The sequence below is a fragment of the Balaenoptera musculus genome, chromosome 15, assembly GCF_009873245.2.
Source record: "Balaenoptera musculus isolate JJ_BM4_2016_0621 chromosome 15, mBalMus1.pri.v3, whole genome shotgun sequence".
Taxonomy (NCBI): domain Eukaryota; kingdom Metazoa; phylum Chordata; class Mammalia; order Artiodactyla; family Balaenopteridae; genus Balaenoptera; species Balaenoptera musculus.
The window spans coordinates 52,765,827-52,788,678 of record NC_045799.1 but is presented as its reverse complement, the minus strand read 5'-3'; the positions used below and the strand labels follow the sequence as shown (position 1 = coordinate 52,788,678).

The 22,852-nt window shown below is 47.2% G+C and overlaps 1 protein-coding gene and 1 long non-coding RNA gene across 2 annotated transcripts; one reads left to right on the top strand and one right to left on the bottom strand.

Annotated features, from left to right (window-relative positions):
* The first annotated feature begins 370 nt into the window (after positions 1–370).
* Positions 371–11,359, top strand: LOC118881911. The gene is made up of 3 exons (XR_005016625.1): positions 371–595; positions 2,076–2,318; positions 11,034–11,359. It is a non-coding gene; the product is annotated as an uncharacterized LOC118881911 (long non-coding RNA).
* Positions 11,360–15,879: 4,520 nt separating this feature from the next.
* LOC118881269 (60S ribosomal protein L34-like) lies at positions 15,880–16,314 on the bottom strand. Its single transcript, XM_036825996.1, has one exon. The coding sequence runs from the start codon at positions 16,270–16,272 to the stop codon at positions 15,919–15,921; it is 354 nt and encodes a 117-aa protein (XP_036681891.1). The 5' UTR covers positions 16,273–16,314; the 3' UTR covers positions 15,880–15,918.
* Positions 16,315–22,852: the final 6,538 nt, after the last annotated feature.

Here is a 22,852-nt window from a genome sequence, read left to right as displayed (position 1 = left end):
CAAATTGTTATCCCTGAAAGGCTCCTCACCGCGACCCTGCGGAGGTACCGCGCCCGGCCGCTGAGCCCGACTCCGGCTGAGCCTCGCTCGCGGGAGCGCGCCCCGCGCACGCGCCTCCGCTCGTGCCCGCGGCCGGGCCCCGCCTCATCCAGGGCTGCGAGCTCCCGACAACGCTCCCGGGATCACGCATGCGCAGGCGCGCGGTGGCGCTTCCTGGGAACGCGGGCTCGGCTGAGCCGGGGCGGGCGGTGACTCAGCGCCGGGGGCGGGGCGGGGTGGGCAGCGGGGTCTCCTCCCCGCGGGGCGCAGGAACTTGGCTCTGTCGGCCTTTACTGCCTTTTGAGCGGAGGCCGACCTCGGGCCGCGCTGCGTTGCAGGCTAGCCCACCCAGCCGGCTCTGTGCGCGGTCCGACCGCTGCAAGCCCGGAGGAGCGCGGAAGTTTTCATTTGGGGTCGGGAAAGGGCTTGAACTTGCTCAGAGTTTTGGGGTGAAGCCACAGATTTCTGGAGGCATTTGGGGGACGTGAAGAACGTCAAAGGCAAATGGGTGCTGGCAGTTACTATGTTGTGGTTTTCACCTGCGGTCAAACTTCAGGTAAAACAGGAACTGATAATTTTAGGAGGTTATTCCACTTCCCTCACCCCGCCAGAAATTCAGAGAAGCTGGTAAAGCTAGAATCCACACTGCCCTCTCTTCCTGTCCTTTAGGACAGAAACCCAGCCTTACCTTGCTCACTTTTTTCTATTTCTGGGTGACCGCAGGTGGGAAAGCACTTAGGGCAAATGAAACTTCAAATAAGGGGGCCATGGAGGGTGATATTATTAGAATGTCTTTCTTGTGGCTCCTGGGTTTTCCTGAGTCACTAATTTCAGGAGCTAAAAAGGACTTCAGAGATTCTGTAGTATCTCATCAAGTGGTCGTTAGCCTTTACTTGACGCATGCCCAGCGACAGGGATCTCTATTCAGGGTCTTCAGACAGGATGCTGGCTTAGGTCCCTCTGCCCCAGATGCCCCCTTCTTTTGCAGCCCTGTGGGCATCAAGTGTTTACTGGCTTCTGTGCTTGAACCCCTGTGCACACTAGAAATTGGGAAGGGACCTCTGTGGCTAAACCAGGGTTGGCCAGCTGCTTACTGAAAGTAAAGGGAATTTCTTTTAATTCCCTGAGTTTTCTCGGCTGTTGCTTTGGAGCGGAGATCATCTGGGTATCTGGTACCCTGGTGGCCTGAGAAGAAAAGGAAAGTCCTTGGAAAGGGGTTAGGTGATTCCTGGGGAAGAATGCGTTGGTGTGGGGCTTAGCTGCCTCACCTGCCCTCTGCCCAAGGCAGCTCTACTTCCTTATATGCATCCCTTTCCTGGGTTTAACTTCACAGAATGCCCAGTGGTGGCGGGGAACTGTAGGACAAAAGAGCTATTCTTTTTACCAATGAGGAAGCTGAGGCCTAGGGAAGGAGAAACTGGCTTAGGGTCACAGAGCCAGTGAGGAGGAGAGATGGGACTCAAATCCAGGTCTCCTGATCCCCAAGCCTTTTCCCACACTCCTTCACCCTGTATGTCAGGGGCCAGTAGAAAACAGATGGCATATTTCAATTGCGTAATTTGAGGCAGAGTGTAGGGTAACAACTATGGAGAGTGAAATATTCTGGGGCTAGTCACAGTGGGATCTTACCACCTGTATGCCTGGAGGCAGGGAGGCTGTGTGGAAGGTCATTTTCCTAGAGCTGGGACTTTGGGTCAAGGGGCTCAGGAAGGGAGTTGGGGGAATAAAAGCCTTGTCTTCAATTTCTCCCTCCCTCTAATCTGGCTCCCCATGGACCAAACCCAATGGGAAATCAGGGACAAGGGAGTCTTGATTAGTCCATACAGAGCAATTCTAGGGCACTGCACAGGGTGGAAAAAGATGTAGAATGTACGGGGGTGGGGTGGGGGGAAACAAATGAAAGATAACCAGCATAACATGCAATCTTGCTTCTACCAGTATAACAATAGTTTATATTTCTTGAGCACTTACTCTATGCCAGGTATGTTCATTATCTCATTGCATCTTGCCATAAACCCATTTTCTCCATTTGACAGATAAAGAAACTGACTAGAGAAACAACTCGAGGGATAGAGGTGTGGACAACTAAGCTGACATCTGCCTCTCCAGGATCTTATCTTGTGTATAGTAGTTCCTCTGTGGATGTTGGTGGGATGAATAAATGAAAGAGGAGCACATAGAGGCTGGATTCGATGGAGAATCGCCCTGAAGATCCTTAGCTGTGCCTCTTCTCTCTGGGGCTGGGGCGCAGCTGGAGGGACTGGAGGCTATCTGCAGAGGTGAGTCCCGAGCCTGTTGGTGTCTCTCCTGCCGCTTTGTGATAAGCCAGGTTATTCAGGTTAAAAGAGTAGGTATATAGATCTGAAAAAAAAAACACCCCAAACCTTGGACATTTTGCCTTTCCTAGTAGAGGATATCTTTGGAGTTAAAAACATTTCTCTTTCTGCAACCAGCCTTACCCACCTCCTGATTTCTGGTCCCCCACCATCTGGGCAGGGGCCTAGGTGCTGCCTCCCTTCCCTGCTCAACTCCTGCGCTCCACCCACAAGCTCCGTTCTGCTCACTGCATTGCTGTGCTGTTCCTGGAACACAGGGTTCTTCGGGGATGAACCAAAGACCAGTGTGGCTGGGAGCATTTTACCAGCACCCCTAATGTGGCCTGCTATGGAGCAGAAACCTCAGCTCAGAGGCACTGGGCTCTTTCCTCCCTGCTTCCTCTTCCTTCAGCACCCCCTTCCTTCAGAATCCTCTATTATTGGCCTCTTCCTTCGTCAAGGGTCCCCCAGAGTCTTTCATTTGCTGTTCCTCGTCCCAACACCTCAAGCATGGAGACGGAACCTGACCTATATTGAGCACCTGCTGTGTGCCTGACGCTGCCAGGTGCTTCCTAGCCATAATCTCATTTCGTTTCATCGTGATCTACTCGGTAGGAAGTATTAGGGAGGGACCTTGCACAAAAGCAAGACTTTGGTTGGGTAACATGTCCAAGAACACACAGCTCTTAAGGGTAGAGCTGGCATTTGAACTGTGGTCTAATTCCCAGGCTCATCCTGGCCCACTCCTCACCCAGGATAAACCCTGCTGCTGCAATATTTGCGTTCCTCTCGCGCTTTGGCTGTCCAGAGCCTTCTCCGGGTGCCATAGCCTGCGACCCTGGGGCTTGGGCATGTTGAATGCACTGTTTCAGCCCACCCTTTGGGTTTCCGTGTGGATCTGCCTCACATTTGATTCCATCCATAGTCCGTGGATCTTCCTCCAGTCCTTTGCTGATGAAGCCTCCTCCGTCTGGAGGGCCGTTCCACCTATTTCTGAATGGCACATCCAGCCTGTTCTCTAAAGCCCAGCTCATATGCCACTTCCTTCAAACTCATTCACCTCCAGATTCCCAAACTCACCTTGGTGAGCCTCCCCTAGAGGATTTATCGCATTGTCTCCTGTATGTGCCCTAATTTGGATATGCAACTTATTTTCTTTGCTGGGGGCAGGGATTATCCTTATACGCAGTAAGCCACCAGTGAATGAATGCTTCTGGGGAGCTTTTTGTGGTGAAAAGAGTTAAGTGAAGGTTTATCCCACAACTTTACATGCTAACTTTGCTTGAAACAAGATTCAGCTATAAAATAAATGTCCTGGTTGCGTCTGGGGGATAGGTGGTGGAGGATGCCTTGTGCTTTCCTCGGGGAGCCTTGAATTTGGGGAAATGAAGACACACCAATGAGGGGAGGCAGTGGAGAACAAGCTGCTTAGGTGGAAAGCCCTACACATCTGTCTCTCCAGATGGGGCCCAAAGAGTGGTGAGCTGAGTCCCTTGACCTTTATCACGGGTTGCAGCTTTTCTGAGGCCATTCCCTGTACTCCCTGAGTCCCTTTATGTTTGCTCCGATAGGTAGAGGCCATCACTCCTGCTTTCACCACCAGGGGTGGGGGAGACCTTGGCCACAGTGACAGCCCTCCCTCCCTGGGACCAGAGTTGGCTCAGAGCACCATTTCCCGTATCACCCAAGGCAGACAGGTGCTGGGGCCCTTGAGCAGAGAATGGGTGTGGGCTGGGATGACTAACCTGCTCTGTCACCGCCTACAGCTTGGTTCAGAGCCCCTCGGCATCAAAACAGTTCCCTAGGAGGAGCACAGAAGGCTCACCGTACAGATGACAGCTTGGGCTCCTGCTTCTGCCAATATCTGTCGCTGCCCCAGTGCTTCAAAGTCCAGGTCAGTGAGGAGCATCCAATGGGATAGGCATGGAAAACAGGTAGAAGAGGCAACCTAGGAAGGAGATGCCTGATCTGGGCATCAACAACCTAGATTTTAATTGGGCTCTGCCAGGAGCTCACTGTGTGTTTATAAAGGAAAGGGGCTCATTCTTTATAAGTCAACATTTTTTTGACCACCTGCTCCTATCATGCTAACTAAGGGCAAGGAGGGCTGTGAGAAGTCAAAACCCATCCCTACCCGGATGGTCTCTCAGTCTCTGTAAATCAGTACAAATCACGGTAATAAATGCTATACAGAGGTGTTTTTGGAGCACAGAAGAGAAACTCACTCATCCTTCCTAGGGGACGTGAGGGGAGATTTAACTGAAGAGGTGACACTTGAGCTGGACCTTGAAATTGGAATTCTCCTGGCAGATGGGAGTAAGTCTACTGCATCTTTGGAGAATGTCGTGCAGTATTTTGTCAGTGGAATGAGGTCAGTGGAAGGTGGAGAGGAGTAGGGTAAAGACAGGAGATTATACGTGAAGGTCTATCTGTGTTTAGCAGAGAAGGGCCTTCTTAGGCCGTATGGACTTTGGACTTTATCCTGAAGGTAGAGGGACAACTTGAACCGACTGTGTTGCAGAAAGACCACTCTGGCAGCAACCTGGAGGATGGATTGGAAGCATCAAAGATGAAGAGAGACACTGGGCGGAAATGGGTTAGACTGTCACAGGAGGGAATGTTTGAGGACCTCAACTGTGGGATTAGAGAAGAGGGTTGGACTAGATAATCCCTAAACTCACCACCTGGGCCTTTGGTCCTTTTTGCACCTGCCCCTCCCACCCTGTTCCTACTTGGTTACCTTGATGGACCATCTCCCAGGGAGATGGAGCATGAGCTGCCCTATTCCCCCATGGGGACCTGTTTGGATTTTGACCCTATCCAGTGTGCCTGTTTTGTCAGTTTTGTCCACCCAGTAGAAAGCTGTACTCTGTCTTGGGGTCCTTTCCACTCCCACCTCCATCCAGCCTTGACTGTGCTCTCTCCTCCGGCCTTGGACTGTAGGTCTCCAGACTGGCAGTGACAACTCTGCTGTCCTCCCCATTATTCTTTCCAAGAGGAAGGATGAGACACCATGTCTCATTGGAAAATGTTGACAAGCAGGGACTAGAAAAACAGATGAAAGGAACCTTGGGACTTGGTCAGAGAGCAGAAGGTGAAATACAGGAAATGCAGGGCAGTCCCACAGAATGACTCAGCAAGTCTGAACCCCTTGATTTAAATTCAGCTCAGTTCTGTAAAAGGTAACCCTAAAACCAGAGGTACATGTCTTCTCCTAATCGCTTCACTGTTATCCCCGGTGAGGGTTACACATGCTACCCTTTCTTGTTCGCCTTGTCTGTGAAACTGTCATCTCATGATTCTTGGACCTATAGACTTCAGCAACCAGTCAACAAAGAGGTTTTTGGTACTTACTGTGTGCCCAGCCTCACGCTGGCTGGGATAGGATACAGATGCCCCCTGACTGTGTTCCCAAGGAATCTGGTGTTTTAGTCTAGTTGGGAAAGCAAAACAGACATAGAGAACAGAAAAGGTGAGTGGTTAAGAGGGCGGTTAAGATTGGGTGGGACGTGCCGCAGATACCATAGAACCTGAGAAAGTAAGAAGTGGATGGTCTGGGTCTCTTGGGTTCCCTCAAGTTGGGGGCAAGATCCAACCTAGATCTAGCTGAAGGCCTAAGCTGGATCGCAACCAGCCTCAGGGTAAGACTGGGGACCGAGCAGACTTCAAGGTGCTCTTACACGGGCTTCGTCCCTGTTTCCCAAATGTTCACAATGTTTCTGTGATCTGCACCTGTCTGCTTCTCCAGATTCTCCATTGACCCTTCAAGGCCCAGCCCAAATGCTGTTTTTTTTTTCTTTTTCAGGAAGACACTTTCCTTTTTTTTAAAAAAATATTTATTTATTTGGTTGCACTGGGTCTTAGTTGCGGCAGGCGGGCTCCTTAGTTGCAGCACCTGGGCTCCTTAGTGGCAACATGCGAACTCTTAGTTGCGGCATGCATGTAGGATCTAGTTCTCTGCCCAGGGATCGAACCCGGGCCCCCTGCATTGGGAGCGTGGAGTCTTATCCACTGTGCCACCAGGGAAGTCCCAAGACACTTTCCTTCTTAACAGTTGGAATTGTCGCTGATCCTCCACAGCCCTTTGCTGATAATTCTGTTGTGACATTTACTCCGTCTTGTTATATGTTCGTGAATGTCACGTATCTGGTCACATATTTGTGTTTTCTTCACTTCCACTAGATTGTGAGCTTCTCATTAGCAGGGAACATGTCTGGTTCATTTCTCTAACTCCCAGGGACTAGCCCAGAGTGGTGCCCTGCTCAAAAACATCTGTTCAATGAATGGACAGCAGTTTGACAGGTAACGTTCTCCCTGGTGTATCAGTTATATAAAATCAGTTGTGTAAAAGTAATCCTAAAACCAGAATGGGGAGGTGCCTGCTTTCCGGGGACAACTTCTGGCAGAGGAACAGTGAGATGAAAGGTCATTATAGGGAATTCCCAGTGGTTAGGACTCCATGCTTCCACTGCAGGGGCCCTGGGTTTGATCCCTGGTCAGGGAACTAAGATCCTGCAAAATGCGCGGGCATGGCCAAAAAAAAAAAAAAAGAGAACGAAAGAAAGAAAGGTCATTATAAGTTGGACTTGTGTGGATACACAAGAGAAGGGTGTCCAATTGTCTCTCGGTCTTGACCCTCAGGACCAAAGGGACAAAAGCAGGGTATGAGTGTCAAGAATCCCCTCCCTTAGGTTATGGAAAGAGTCTTGGAATCAGAAGTGTTAGGGATTAGTTCTGAGCCAATCTCTGGTGACAATATACTTGCTTTATTAACCTTTATGGGATTGTTCTTTGACCCAAATGAGGTAAGAAATATGTGAGTTCTTTGAAAAATATAAAGTGTTACTGGAATATCAGGCATCCTTGTATTCTCCTCTTACTCCTGATCCTTACTTCTCTTTCATTCTTTCGGTAACAAAATTCTCAAATCAGCAGCCACTAAGGCCAGCTGGGAAGAGCTTAGGCAGTCTCCCTTTGAGTTCCCATTTAGGCCCAAAGACTAGATCCAAGGTGGTAGAGAAGGAAGAACGTGGTTTTTTTGTCTTCTAAACCAGGTGACCTTGGGTAAATCACTTCAACTCTCTGAGCCTCAGTTTCCTCATCTGTAAAGTGGAGATAATAATCTTTACCCCACCCACTTTCTAGGGCTCCTGGGAGGGTCAAATGAGACAATGAACATGACAGTGCCTTGTAAGCTGTAAAGGTCTGTTCAAATGCTATGGATTTACTTTTTAATCTGTGCTTGAGGGCCCTAGATAAAATTTGCCAAGACGGTTGTTAAGTTTAGACAGTGACATCATACTGGCCTGTGATTGGAGTCCAGGGTGGGGCAGAGAAGGTGGGCCCAGAGTCACAGGGGTGGGTAGAATGCAGCAGGGACCCCACCCACTGCCTGCCTGGAGAAGACCTGAGTCTGCTGTCACTCGTTTTAATGACCTGAAGAAATTCAGTCTCCTGGTTTCCAAACTGTCAAAGACTCTGCCGTGACCACTGTGTTCAGGGGAGACTTGGATTCAAGTTCAAGGGTTGGGGCCACTCTGATTTGGTTCTCTGTCTCCAGGGTCTTTCTTAGCTTGGTGCCCGTGATAGGGATAGAATAGGATAGTTTACAGGTAGTTGTAGAAGTCCCAGTAGGGGACTATAGATAGAGAGGGAAACCTAGGAAACTTTGGAAGACCACTGTAAGTTAATGATCACTCAAGAAAGCTATTGGAACATCGTGGAACGAGGCAGTCTTGCTTAACTATAAAGCCATAAATAAAAGCACGAGATATGCCCTAGGCCATTAAGTGGAAGAAAAATGTCACCACCCTTCTACTGATTTGAATAAGTGCTATGATAATCCTAGTTTGACCTCATAGGGTCAGACACCCTCCTGCCTGATACAGAGGAGGAACTAGTGATGTAAGCCTCATGTCTACCCGAAGAAGGCGGTCTTTTCCCCACCCTCTTTCCCTTGACTATAAAATTGTAGCCCACTTAATCCTCAGGGCAGAGCTCCCTCACCTCCCCACTTGCATCTCTTACAAGCATCCTATATTAATAGATCTACTTCTTGCCTATCACTTTGCCTCTCGCTGAATTCCTTCTGCGCTGAGGCACAAAGAACCTGAGCCTTAGTAAGTCCAGATACCAGGTGAGTGATTCTAATTAAAAGACCGTGGGTTCAAGTCCCAATCAGGGTTTTGGCTGGGTTCGAGTCCTGGCACGTGGGTTCAAGTCCCAGTCTGAGGTGCACTGTTTTACCCAGACATGGTGGGCATCCAAAATAAACCTGTTGTTGAACAAAATACAGGTAGTGCATTTTGTGAGATCTGTCATCCTCTTTATTCTCACTTCCTTTGTGTTTGCAAATTCCAGGTGTAGGTAAACATTAAAACACACACACACACAACAGACTATGATTCAGGGAAATGGTAGCCTGACTCATGCCTGAAAATGTGACTGGCCAGTGTTTCTGAAAGGTCAAGGTGCAGAAACTGGTATCCCCATCTTGGCGCTTTGTTAATCCCAGGAGGCTGTGAGACCAGAGTCTCCTGGGAGGGGCTCTCTGGGTACCTGTGGCTGGCTAGGTTTTGGATCCCTTCATTGGCCCTGCTGGTCACTGGAGCTGAAAGAAATTGGCTTTATCCAAAAATATTTGTGAGTGTTTATTGTATGCTTGGCCCTCTACTGGGTGCTTCGGGGAATATGAAAAAGGTCCGGTTGTGGCTTCTGTGTTGGAAGCACTCAGCCTACAGTTGAGAAGATGAGATAGCCCGAGAGGAGCAGAGGCTCCCCAGTGGCAGGCAGTGTGTGCCCGGGGCTGGGATGTGGTGGACAGTCTCTGACATGGGAGGGCAGAGTTGGGGGTCCTCAAAGACTCGAGAGGAGGTGGAAATATGTGAAGAAGACAAAGTCAATCCCTTTCTCCCCTCAAAATGTCTTCTCTCCTTTTCTGGCCCCAATTAGGAGATTGTATAAGTTTTCTGTTTCTGCCTAACAAAAAACCCACAAACGTCGCAACTTAAAACAGTGCCTACAAGTCCAGGCAGGACTTGCTGGCTGTCAGCTGGGGGTCACTTTCAGCTCCTAGAGGCCACCCTCTTACCTTTTCCATGTGCCCCCTCCCCCTCCCATCTTCAGTCTAGCAGCGGTGCCTCAAATCCCCCTGGTGTTTGGAATCTGTGACTTCCTCTTCTGCTACCAGCTGGAGAAAACCCTGTGCTTTTAAAGGACTCATGTGATTAGGTCAGGCCCACTTGGATAGTTTCCTTTGGATTAGTTCAAAGTCAACTGATTAGTAACTGTAATTACATCTACAGAATGCCCCTTGTCATGTGCTAACATAATCACCGTCCTGAGGATTAATGTGGGAAATAATGTGGGAGCAGAGGATTTTAAGATTCTGCCAACCGCAGATATGTTAGTAGAAAGGAAGAACTGAGGGGCTGACCTCAGGCCTTCGTGGTAGGGATGGAAGAGATGAAGGAAGCTAAGGAGTGGGAAGAACTTGTTCTATGGCAAATGGTGTACCAGGCATTGTCACAAGTGTCATCCCCCTCCTCATATCACAGCTATACAGTAGGTATTGTTACCATTATCCTCATTTTATTAGTGGGAACACTGAAGCTTAAAAAAAAAAAGGCACAGCTACTCAATGGCAGCTCTGTCTAATTCCAAAGCCTCCTCTTTCCACTATGCCATCTTGGGAAAGAGGAGGAGGGTAATGCAACAGATTTTGGGGAGATAAAGTGCAAAGCTCTTGGCATCTGATTTGCTGTGTGGCAAAAGAAAGAGAAGAATCTGAGTCTAGGGGAGGGGGGAGGATGGTGGCGTCATTAATTGAAGTACACCTAAGGGCTAATTCAGTGGTGTGGAGGAACCACACTGATTGTTGTGTGGATTTCAAATATTCAGGATCCCCAGGCTCTGTGAATCCATACCTCTTGCCTTTAGAGAAGCTGGTTCTTTCAATAAGGAGGGTGCAGGGCCACCAGTCTTGATACCTGGTAACTGTTTTATTTATTTATTTATTTAAAATTAATTAATTAATTAATTAATTTATTTTTGGCTGTGTTGGGTCTTCGTTTCTGTGCGAGGGCTTCCTCTAGTTGCGGCGAGCAGGGGCCACAATTCATCGCGGTGCGTGGGCCTCTCACTATCGCGGCCTCTCTTGTTGCGGAGCACAGGCTCCAGACGCGCAGGCTCAGTAGTTGTGGCTCACGGGCCCAGCTGCTCCGCGGCATGTGGGATCCTCCCAGACCAGGGCTCGAACCCGTGTCCCCTGCATTGGCAGGCAGATTCTCAACCACTGCACCACCAGGGAAGCCCTGGTAACTGTTTTAAGGCCCCCAAATAGCTGAGAACCCTGCAGGTGTGAGGTTCAAGCAGGGGAGGGAGAGGGAGTAGGAATCACCACCAGCCAATGTTAACATCAGTGCTGATTACAGGAACCCTTCTTTGCCAAGTGTCTGGGCAGCCTCGGTGTTCAGGCTGGCCTGACTCTTTTGGACTCTGGTGCAGAGATCACACAGATGGGTCCTGCTGTGAAATTGGTACACTGACTGGGGGAAATCACAGTGCCTGCCCCTGGTACTCCTCTGGACCATTTCTGATAAATTAGATCATGGTAACTCATATTTTTGCTTCCCTGTCTTTCTTTCCCCATTCTGTTTCCAATGGATGATGATTACAAAGGCGCTTTGATGGAAAATACGGGATCTCTGTAAGACCCCTCTCTGTGAACGTGGCCTGGAGTATTAGGTTGTGCATATGTCAGTGCTGCTGAGTTGCCTCTTCACCCGCCTTTCTCCACACTGCTGGGACTCTACCACTCACAGCAGGATGAGACTTCTCTGTGGTTTTGTCCTTGCCCTGTTTTGGAGACTTACAATCTCAACAGTACTAACACACTCAAAGAAATGCTTGTAATTAAGAACTTTAATGGAAGGTGTGACTAAGTCGGATGTTTTCTCTGAGGGCTATGCCAGCCGTGGTTCTGTGCCCTGGTAGTTTGGTCAAGGGGGACATCTGGAAGGACTGGCGGTGACACGGCAGGTGACGGGGAGGAGGGGCCTCTACTGCAGGGCATTTGAGGATGACTAGGGTTGGGTTAAGTAGACAGGAGAAGGGAAGGCCTCCTGGGCAGGGAGAGAGCTAAGCACAGATGTGCAGGTCTGAATGAGCCTGGTTTGTTCACGGACATGAGCCTTCCGGTCTGAACCGAGGGAGGGAGTGCTACCTTCATCTGAGAGCATGACTCTCCGTCCTCTTCCCTCTCTCTCTAATTAAGACTATGAGGTGATCATCCTAAGTGAAGTAAGTCAGACAGAGAAAGACAGATATCACAGGTTATCACTTATATGTGGAATCTAAAAAAATGATACAAATGAACTTATTTACAAAACAGAAACAGACTCACAGACAGAGAAAACAAATTTACAGTTACCAAAGTGTAAAGGGGGTGGGGGAGGGATAAATTAGGACTTTGGGATTAACAGATACGAGTATATATAAAATAGATAAACAACAAGGACCTACTGTATAGCACAGGGAACTATATTCAATATCTTGTAATAACCAATAATGGAAAAGAATCTGAAAAACGTTATATAGTATAACTGAGTCACTTTGCTGTACACCTGAAACTAACACAACATTGTAAATTAATTATACTTCAATTAAAAAGAAAAGACTAAGGATCTTTTAAAAAGTTAATTTATTTTTGGCTGCCTTGGGTCTTCATTGCTGCGCACGAGCTTTCTCTAGTTGTTAGTCTTCATTGCTGTGTACGGGCTTTCTCTAGTTGATAGTGAGCGGGGGCTATTCTTCATTGTGACGTGCGGGCTTCTCATTGCCGTGGCTTCTCTTTGTTGCGGAGCACAGGCTCTAGGCACGCGGGCTCGGTAGTTGTGGCGCACCAGCTTAGTTGCTCCGCGGCATGTGGGATCTTCCCAGACCAGGGATCGAACCCATGTCCCCTGCATTGGCAGGCGGATTCTTAACCACTGCGCCACCAGGGAAGTCCCAAGACTAAGGATTTTTTAGCTTTCCTTCCCTGCCCTAGGCGTATGGATGAATGGATAGGGGCCGTCCCTTCCCGCCCAGTCTCAGGGGCATGTGTGCAGGATAGTTTTCCCCTTAGGTTTCTCCTGCCTCCCAGTTGGTGTCCTTTCCTTGGCCTCACCCTAACTGTTTTCTTTAAAAAGTCCTGTTTTTGTTTTTTTACCAAGGAACTTGACTTGCTTTGTTTTCATTTTTGCAGATAACCGCAGTATTAAAGTTGAATGCATTTAAATGTCGTTGTGTAGTTTATCTAACATTATTTTACCTCTTTCTGGCAACCACGACTGTTTCATGTTCAGTTATTGCACTTTTTCTAGTGGTGCCTAGGAAGATGGGGGCCTGTTTTTGGTCCTCATGGTGCGCAGAGCTTTCCTCTTCAGGCAGGTAAGTAACTCTGGGCTGGAGATGCCTTTCTCTTCTTTGAATCTGACAATGTAGGAAAAAATAAGCCCAGTGATGATACAAATTGTGGGGAAATGAGTCTACTATCGTATTCGGTTTCTGTTATCACATGCACGGAAATCAGCTGGAGTTAGTTTACAGCAAAGAGTAGAATTTCTTTGAAAGATTCAGAGATATACCATGAGATTGAAGGACAGGAGCAGACTGGGTCTCAGGAAGGGACTTGACCCAGGGGCTGGCTGAAACGGGGCAGCATCTTGGTGTGCAAGGTGGCAGGTTGGCTGTCCCTGCCTCCGACCCATGCGTGAGGCAGAAAAGGGCCATCCTGATCTGTTCAAATATAGTTCCCTCCACTCAAGAGGCCAGCCAAGACTCAGTGAGGATCTGTTACTCCTGATTCCAAATACGTTCTGGAGAACCGCCCTTAGTCCAAACAACAGAGACCAGTTGGGTTCACAGAACACAAACCCCGCATGTTGGAAGCCTGGCCTATGGAAGGGGCCAGCTTCATCAAAAGGGGCTTCCTCCGAATGTCTCTCCTGCCAAACCAGACAGATGGTCAACATCGCGTTGTTACCGGAATGCTTTTCATGTTTCACAATGAACTAGAGACATTGTGTAGAGACGGTGGAGGTGATGGAGATTGAGTGACGGAAGGAACTACGTAAAAGACCTGCATCTGGCTTGTTTTCGGCCCTCAGCTCTTCATGGGCTGTCCAACTTTCCAGTAGAGGACTTGAAAGATGTGGGACTTAGCTAAGACATCATCAGATGCATTTGCTCCCAAACCTCATTACATTTAAAAAAAAAAAAAAGAACGCTTGACTGAATGTTTTGAAGGTTTTTGTTGTAAGGGATGCAGGCTTTTAAAAAATTATTCTTGGAAGGTAATTGGTAAGCTGTTGGTAGAGAATTGCTAAGAAAAAGGTTTTGGGGGTGGATTTGTTTAAACTGGCCCCTAACTGATGAGAGAGTAGATGTTTTCATACTTCTTGAGAACGATTGTCCTTTAATAGAAGTAACACTTAGTACTCATCTTGGATACAGAAGACTCGATTGGGTCTCTGGGCAAGTTCTTTAGTATCTCTGAGCCTCAGTTTTGCTACTGTGAAATAGGATCAGTAGTCGGATCTGCTTCTTAGTATCGGAAGCGTACATGAATTAACGCATGGTGTGTGCTTGTCATCCTTTGTATATAAGGATTCAGTCAATGCAATCTTACAAAATTATTGATTAAGCCTGTGCTAATAGTTAAGGATTAATGAGAAAGGAACAAATTGTGCTTGAGTGTTTGTTTCTTAAAAAGCACACTCTGTGAATAACATTTTACAAATATTTGCTAACGTTGCCTATGTTTAGCTGTGTAATAAAACGTTATATTTTATTTTTAAAAGGAAGAAAAGTAGGCTTTTGTGTGTCACAAGAAAGGCATCCCTGGCCTAAGCCTTTTGGTATCAGTCATGAGATTTTTTTTTTAATTTAATTTTTTTTGTTGAAGTATAATTGATTTACAATGTTTCAAGTGTACAGCAAAGTGATTCAGTTATATACATGCATACCTATATATACATATACATGCATATATATTCTTTTTCAGATTCTTTTCCATTATAGGTTATTACAGGATATTGAATATAGTTCCCTGTGCTATACAGTAGGTCCTTGTTGTTTATCTATTTTATATATAGTAGTGTCTGTTAATCCCAAATTCCCAATTTATCCCTCCCCCAACCTTTCCCCTTTGGTAACCATAAGTTTGTTTTCTGTCTGTGAGTCTATTTTTTTGGCTGCGTTTTGGGTCTTCTTGCTGCACGTGGGCTCTCTCTAGTTGCGGTGTGCGGGCTTCTCACTGCAGTTGCCTCTCTTGTTGTGGAGCACGGGCTCTAGGCGCACGGGCTTCAGTAGTTGTGGCCTGTGGGCTTAGTAGTTGTGCCTCACAGGCTCTACAGCGCAGGCTCAGTAGTTGGGGCGCGTGGGCTTAGTTGCTCCGTGCGTGTGGGATCTTCCCAGACCAGGGCTGGAACCCGTGTCCCCTGCATTGGCAGGAGGATTCTTAACCACTGCGCCACCAGGGAAGCCCTGTGAGTCTATTTCTGTTTTGTAAATAAGTTCATTTGTATCATATTTTAGATTCCACATATAAGTGATATATGGTATTTGTCTTTTTCTGTCTGACTTACTTAGTATGTTCATCTCTAGGTGCATCCATGTTGCTGCAAATGGCATTATTTCATTCTTCTTTATGGCTGAGTAATATAGTCATAAGATCCTTTTGTTTTTAATTGTAAAATATATATGACATAAAATTTACCACCTTAACTATTTTTAAGTGTATAGTTCAGTGTTAACAAGTACATTCATACTGTTGTGCAACCACCACCACTATCCATCCCCAGAACGATTTCATCCTCCCAAACTGAAACTCTGTCCCCATTAAATACTAACTCCCGTTCCCCCTCTCCCAGCCCCTGGCAACCACCCTTCTTTCTGTCTCTATGAATTTACCTCCTTTAGGTACGTCATATAAGTGGAATCATACAATATATTTGCCTTTTTGTGAGTGGCTTATTTCACTGAGCATTATGTCCTCAAGGTTTATGCATGTTGTAGTGTGTGTTAGAATTGCCTTCCTTTTTAAGGCTGACTAATATTCCATTGTATGTATATACCACACTTTGCGTATCCATTCATCTGTCAATGGACACTTGGTTGGCCTCCACCTCTTGGCTGTTGTGAATAAAGCTGCTAGGAACATGGGTGTGCAATTATCTCTCCAAGACCCTACTTTCAGTTTTTTGAGTATATATCCAGAAGTGAAATTTCTGGATAGTATGGTAATTCTATTTTTAAGTTTTTGAGGAACCGCCGTACTGTTTTTCATAGTGGCTGCCCCATTTTACATTCCCACCAGCAATGCACAAGAGTTCCAATTTTTCCACATTCTCATCAACATTTGTTATTTTCTGTTTTTTTTGGTAGTAGCCATCCTAAGGTGTGAGGTAATATCTCATCCTGGTTTTGATTTGCATTTCCCTAATGATCAGTGATTTTAAGCATCTTTTCTTTTTTTTTTTCTTTTTGATTTTTTTTTATTACCCAAAGAAGCTTCATTTTTTTATTTAGCTTTCTGACTCTGTGCTTGTGCTTTCAACACTTTCACAACGATTTTCTGCTCCTCAATGAGGAAAGCATGCTTGATCCTGTCACGGACACATTTAGCACACATGGAACCACCATAGGCCCGGCTAACATGTTTTTTCGTTTTAGACAACCTCATAAGAACTTTAGGTCTCACAGCACGAACTCCTCGAAGTCGGCCTGGGCACACGCCACATGCAGATTTTGGTGCTTTCCCAACTTTCTTGGTATAAAGGTAAACAATTCTATTACCAGGGGTTCGGGACAGCCTGGTTTTGTTAGAGGCTGTATTGTAGGACAGCCTACGACGATATGTCAAACGCTGAACCATCCTGAATGCCTCTAGATACTGTCCCCGGAAGAGGAAGAAGACGCATCTTTTCTTTGTTGGCCATTTTTATGAGTCATGAGATCTTGATTAAGACATCACTGCCATCTGTTGTATGCCATATCCTGACTGTAGGAAAAGTACCTAAGGGGGCAAAATGCAATCTTTTAAATCTACAGAGACAGAAAGTAGATTAGTGGTTGCCTGTGCCTAGGAAGTGGGGAGGGGCAGAATGGGGAGTGACTGGTGATGGGTATGGGGTTTCTTTTTGGGGTGATGAAATATTCTAAAATTAGATAGTGGTGATGGTTTCACAACTCTGTGACCCTACTAAAAACCATGGAACTGTGCAATTTAAATGGGTGAATCTTGTGCATACTAGCATATCTCAATAAAGCTGTTTTTAAAATGTTGCCTTTTGAAAGTAGAACTAAAGCAGTAACAGTGAGGGGAGTGTGTGGGGGAGGGATAGAGTGGGTGTTTGGGGTTAGCAGATGCAAACTATTATATATAGGATGGGTAAACAACAAACTCCTACTCTATAGCGCAGGGAACTATATTCAATATCCTGTGATAAACCATAATAGAAAAGAATATAAAAAAGAATGTATGTATATGTATAACTGAATCACTTTGCTGTACAGCAGAAATTAACACAACATTGTAAATCAACTATACTTCAATTAAAAAAAGGAAAAAAAAACAGTAATAGTGATAACAAATGTCACTACTTCATCACTCTACTGAGTGAGAGTGAATGTTACAAATTTTGGGTGAATTTACATTCCTACCCAGAATTTCAGTCACCCTCTCCCTCCCTCCACTTTCCCAAATCAATTCCTCTTCCTTCCTTCTGATTCTGTCTTATGAGTCTTCCTTAGGTTTTTCTAGCCCAGGAAACTTCCTTTTTTTTTTTTGGCTGCACCGCACGGTGCAGGATCTTAGTTCTCTGACCAGGGATCGAACTTGTGCCCCTGCAGTAGAAGCGCAGAGTCTTAACCACTGGACCGCCAGGGAAGACCCAACAACCTGGGAAACAGATTCATTTCATCTGCAGGGGAAAGCAGGCCTGCACGTATGGCAGAAATAGAAAGTTAGGGAAGAGTCAGCCAGCCTGGGGTATCTCTGGGTCTCACCCCCCACCCCGGGAGAATATCCTGGTTTGAGGGGGAGAGTCTCTTTAGAAATGGGGTAGGCAGAGGCATCAGCTGTGTTACACAGGGCCTGGAAAAGTGCCCTCCTGATTCCCACATGTCTTCAGAGGCCTGAAGTCACGCCATTGGTTCGTCCTGTTTGTCCTGCAAGTCTAACTGGAGCAAGACTTTGAGGGTAAGAGTCAAGGTTTAGGTGCCTTGGAGGAGAAGACACCCGAAGTGGTGGGCAGCCCTGGGCATGTCACCATAGCATGAGGCCGGCCCCCAGGCAGCCAGCAAAGCCCACCAAGACCCTGGCTTTCTCAGGCTGAGTGCCTTTGGGCATGAGTCACAGACCTGCATGTGTATGAAGAGCTTTCCAGGCATGGCTCTGCATGTATCCAACTCCACAGGTCTTCCCTGGTAAATGCGGAGGGTGCCCCCTTGCAAGCTTACTTTCTTGCCCAGGAAGAAAGAGAAGGGACTAAGAAAGCTGGAGGAGAATGGCAAATAGTTGAAGGAAGGAAGTGCTAGAGACATATTTTGGTAGAGTTTGGGGTAGAGGGCTGTCGAGCCTCTCTCTTCCTACAGTGATGCTTCTGTAGGTCTTAGACATCAGCAGAAAAGCCTGTAACCCCTCCACCTGCCATCCTGTTCAGAATGAGGAAACGGGTCCTGAGAGAGGAAATGCCTGGCCCAGGGTTCCCTGGCCAGTTCATAGCACACCCAGAGCCCCCAGCTCCCCAGCCTGTGCAGTCCACTCACGAGCCACATGGCTGATCTAGCCTAGCCAACAGCCGGGGTGTTCATTGCTAAGGAGGAGCCTCTCCCAAGGGCCTCTGTCCACCTGGGCTGCATATGTGCGCCCCTTCCCATGTGTGGCCCTGGTGGCTTTCTTTGGAGCAGGCTCCTCTCCTGGTTTGCCTTCTGCCTTCTCTGCTGCAGCCCCCTCAGTCCCCACACCTGGACCATCTGGAATCGCACCTCTGCTGAGGATCCCTGCACCTTTGCCCACCCTCTCTGCCATGTTCTGCTGCCTGTGGGCCCACACCAGCGCGGATTTACCAAGTACAGAGAGTTCTCCTCTTGTTTCTGATTGCTTAGGGAGAATAAAATGTTGCTTCTCAGACTTCAGAGTCTTAGCCCTTAAGTAGTGACAATTGAAAACAATTATTTGCAAAATCTTCCCCTTGGTGTTTATTATAGTTCCTGATGCTCTCCTGCTCTGATATGTATCCAGGACAAGGTCTGTGGCTTAAAGGGGTTAGATACCCAGGCCAGGAAGGGCTATTCCATCCCCTAGGCCTCACAGCCTGTTCCACTGCCGTGGCCCAGATCATGTTCTCTGGGGTCAGGAGTCCTAGGAAGCTCTCCGTGTCTTGGAAAGTCTGGCCTGCACTCCTTGGGCAAAGGGGGGATGCCCATTCCTCCTCTGCTCTAGCTCTGTCTCCCTTTCCCGTCTCTTTCCTCCTTCATCCCTCTCTCCTTCCCTTCCTCTCTCCTTCGTCTTCTTTTCATCTCCAGACTTTCTCACCCTTGGGACCAAACGTCATCCAGTTACTACTGGTGTGTAGTTCTGTCTCAGTGACGTGGCTGTTTTTGCATATGGATATGATAGCGTGGTTGGCTCATTCATTGTCCTTTGTGATACCGACCATCGGGGAATGGCTCAGGCCAGAAACCAGTTTGAGAAGCCAGGCTGTTTCCAGGGCGGGAATCTCTTCCTTTCTGTTTCACTCCTGGAGGTAAACCCTGGGGAGATTTTGTGGCCTCTTGATGCAGGGTGTAACCGGGAAGCAATGCATCCTGCAGTCTGCGTGTGTTTCCACCTCTGCGCTTTTACTCCAAGAGCCTTGCTTCTCTGGAACGTCCTCTGTGGACCCAGCCTGTCTTCCATTAAGGTCCCCCCCACTCTCAGGCAGAAGCCCTAGATGAACTCCATTGTATTAATTCTGTTGTAACGACTCCCACAGAGCATCCCAACTCTTTGTTTGCTAGGCAGTCTACGCCCCTAGACAACACGGGAGGGAGGGAGTATCTTGGAGGCGGGGCTACACTGATTAGCCATCACATCCCAAGCCTGGGTGCATGGCACGTGTGGACAGAACAGTGTGAAGTGGCCTCTCCGCTACTTGAACTTCACGGCGCTGCACTGGTACAGCACTTGGCATCATCTTACTAGTCGTTTTTTCCTGCATATACACTACTGCCCACCCCTGCACCCCCAAACACAATTAGGACAGAGGTGTCCAGCCCTGCAGGCAGAGTCTTGCTATTACTGACCAGGGTTCTTGGCTCCTTAATCAGCAGAAGTTGATCAGAGGCCAGACAAGAAATTCAGGCAAGGCTTTATTGGGACCCCTGCCGCAGGGGGCTGGGGGGGGGGTGCGGGGGAGCAAGAACAAACAACAGATTTCCTTGCTCCCTCCCTCCCTGAGGTGGCGTGAGCTGGTTCCTTATATGGAGTGAAGGTGGGGTGTGTCCAGGGGTCCGGCTGGAGGGGTGGCTTAGGTGATTTGCCCACCCCTTTGGTGATGTGTGCAGGGGGCATGCGCAGGACCCTGCTTTTTCTCCCAACCCCCTGCTTTTGCTCCTGGCTCTTCAGAAGTGGCAGTTGGGCTTTTTCTCTGTGTATCTTTTTGTCCATACTTTGCCCTAACTGCCAAGCCCGCAGTTATTTTTAGTCTTATGGTTTCTTTGTATTTTGTTGCTCCAGGAGACGTTTGTCCAGGTGCAAGCACTGCAGCAAAGGGTCCCAGGTCCCAGCCTGTCTCATTGCAACCACTAGATGCTCTACAGGTTGAGCTAAAGAAAATGCCACTGCTTGACCATTTTTTAATTTATTTTATTTATTTTATTTATTTTTTTTTTAAAAGAAATTCACGTTCTTTTATTTATTTATTTATTTATTTATGATTGTGTTGAGTCTTCGTTTCTACGCGAGGGCTTTCTCTAGTTGCAGCAAGTGGGGACCACTCTTCATCTCGGTGCGCGGGCCTCTCACTGTCGCGGCCTCTCTTGTTGCGGAGCACAGGCTCCAGACGCGAAGGCTCAGTAGTTGTGGCTCACGGGCCTAGCTGCTCCGCGGCATGTGGGATCCTCCCAGACCAGGGCTCGAACCCGTGTCCCCTGCATTGGCAGGCAGATTCTCAACCACTGCGCCACCAGGGAAGCCCTGCTTGACCATTTTTAACCTGTGGAATCCTAAGCGTCCTTTGACGAGGAGACAAAGTATTCATTGCCCGGGGTGTCCTGATATAATTTGTGACTAAGTCCTCAGGCACCTTCCCTGCCTGCCAGGCCTTCTTTCAGGTGTAAAAAAAATATTTAAAAAATGTCAAATTCATGTCAATTTATTGACTTACATTAGAGCTAGAACTGCTGGGCTAACCAGTTACATCTCCCTGTTGCAGCAGGAAAATCTCCCTGGGAGGACGACTTGGCTTCACAAAGTTGCCTGGTGAGCAGAGAACTCAGATGATCTCAAAAGGGATTGAGGGGGCACGGGGGCCTGTGCGGGGGTGGGCCAGCCCAAAGCAGACTCTCTGCAAATTGGGTGCAGAAAAGGTGGGTTTTCTCTGCAGTGGAATGTGCCCTGTGAAGGCAACAAGAGTTGATTGGTGAGCACGCTCTGATAATCACAGGGTCGCTGGGGGAATCCCAAGCACAGCTTGATACCCACTGAACGCAGTTTGCTACAGCCCACCGGGGAAGCTGGCAGGGGGTGGGGGTTGTCGTCAGTGATTTCCCACCCTTCAAATAACCCATGAGGGTCGTGGCTAAAACAAGGAGGAATTACCTCCCAGAATATATTTTCTTTTTCTTTCTTCCTCCCTCTCTTCCTGCCTCCTTCCTTCTTCCCAATTTTCTTTCTTTCTGTCTTTCTTTATTCTTTTCTCTCTGGGGCCTTCTTCTTTGAATTATAGTTTATTTACAATAAAATGCACATATTTTAAGTGCGCAGTTCAATAAGTTTTGACAAATATATATACTCAGGTAAGTACTATGTCACCCTGGAAAGTTCCCTTGTGCCTTTTCCCGTCAAGCTCTTCCCCAAATGTCCATCACCCGAAACGATAAAGGAGTGGATAAACACAATGTTGCCCATCCACACAACAGAATATTACTCAGCCATGAAAAGGAAGGACGTTCTGATTCATGCTGCAACGTGGATGAACTTTAAAAATGTGATGCTGAGTGAAGGAAGGCAGATCAAAAGGCCACGTATTGTATGATTCCATTTATACGAAATGTCTAGAATAGGCAAATCATGGAGACAGAAAGTAGATGCATTGTTCAGGGGTGGGCTGGGGTGGAGGGGTGCTCATGGATATCAGGTTTCTTCTGGAATTAGCAGTGACAGTTGCATAATTCTGAATATACTGAAAACTACTGCATTGTACACTTTAAAAAGGTAAGCTATATAGCATATGAAATATATCTCAATAAAGCTGTTATTTAAAAAAAAGATATGGAACATTCCCATCACCTCAGAAAGTACCTTCGTGCCACTTCCTGGTCAATTCCTACATTAGCCCCCCAGAAGCAACCACAGTGGTGCTTTTTTCCAACATAGATTAATTGTGTCTGTTCTAGAACTTCATATAATTGGAATCATATACTAGGTACTCATTTCTTTCACTCAGCATAATGTTTCTGAGATTTGCCCATATTGTTGTGACTGTGCATTGTGCCTTTTTTTTTTCCTGAGTAGTGCAACTTTACCATAGTTTCTTTTTTCTTTTTTAAAATATATTTATTTATTTATTTTTGGCTGTGTTGGGTCTTCGTTGCTGTGTGTGGGCTTTCTCTAGTTGCAGCGAGCAGGGGTTACTCTTCATTGTGGTGTGCAGGCTTCTCTTTGTGGTGGCTTCTCTTGTTGTGGAGCATGGGCTCTAGGCACGCGGACTTTAGTAGTTGTGGCACGCAGGCTCAGTAGTTGTGGCGCACGGGCTCTAGAGTACAGGCTCAGTAGTTGCGGCATATGGGCTTAGTTGCTCCGTGGCATGTGGGATCTTCCTGGACCAGGGCTTGAACCCATGTCCCCTGCATTGGCAGGCGGATTCTTAACCACTGCACCACCAGGGAAGTCCCCATAGTTTCTTATAGATGGGCATCTGGGACATTTCCAAGTTTGGGCATTATGGATAAAACTGCTATGGATATTCTTGTAAAAGTCTTCTCATGGACATGTGTTTACCTCTTTCTTAGGTAAATACCTAGAAATGGAGGTGCTGAGTCTATGGTTTTATTTTTCGTTTTATAAGAAACTGTAAGACTTTTTTCCAAAGTGGTTTTACGGTTTTACACTCCCATCAACAACATTTTAGAGTTTTGGTTGCTCCATATCCTCACTAATATTTGGTGCTGTCAGTCTGTTTAATTGTAGCAATTCGGGTTGGTGTGTTGGAAATTTAACATGTTTATGAATTCCAGTTTACTAATTTTTT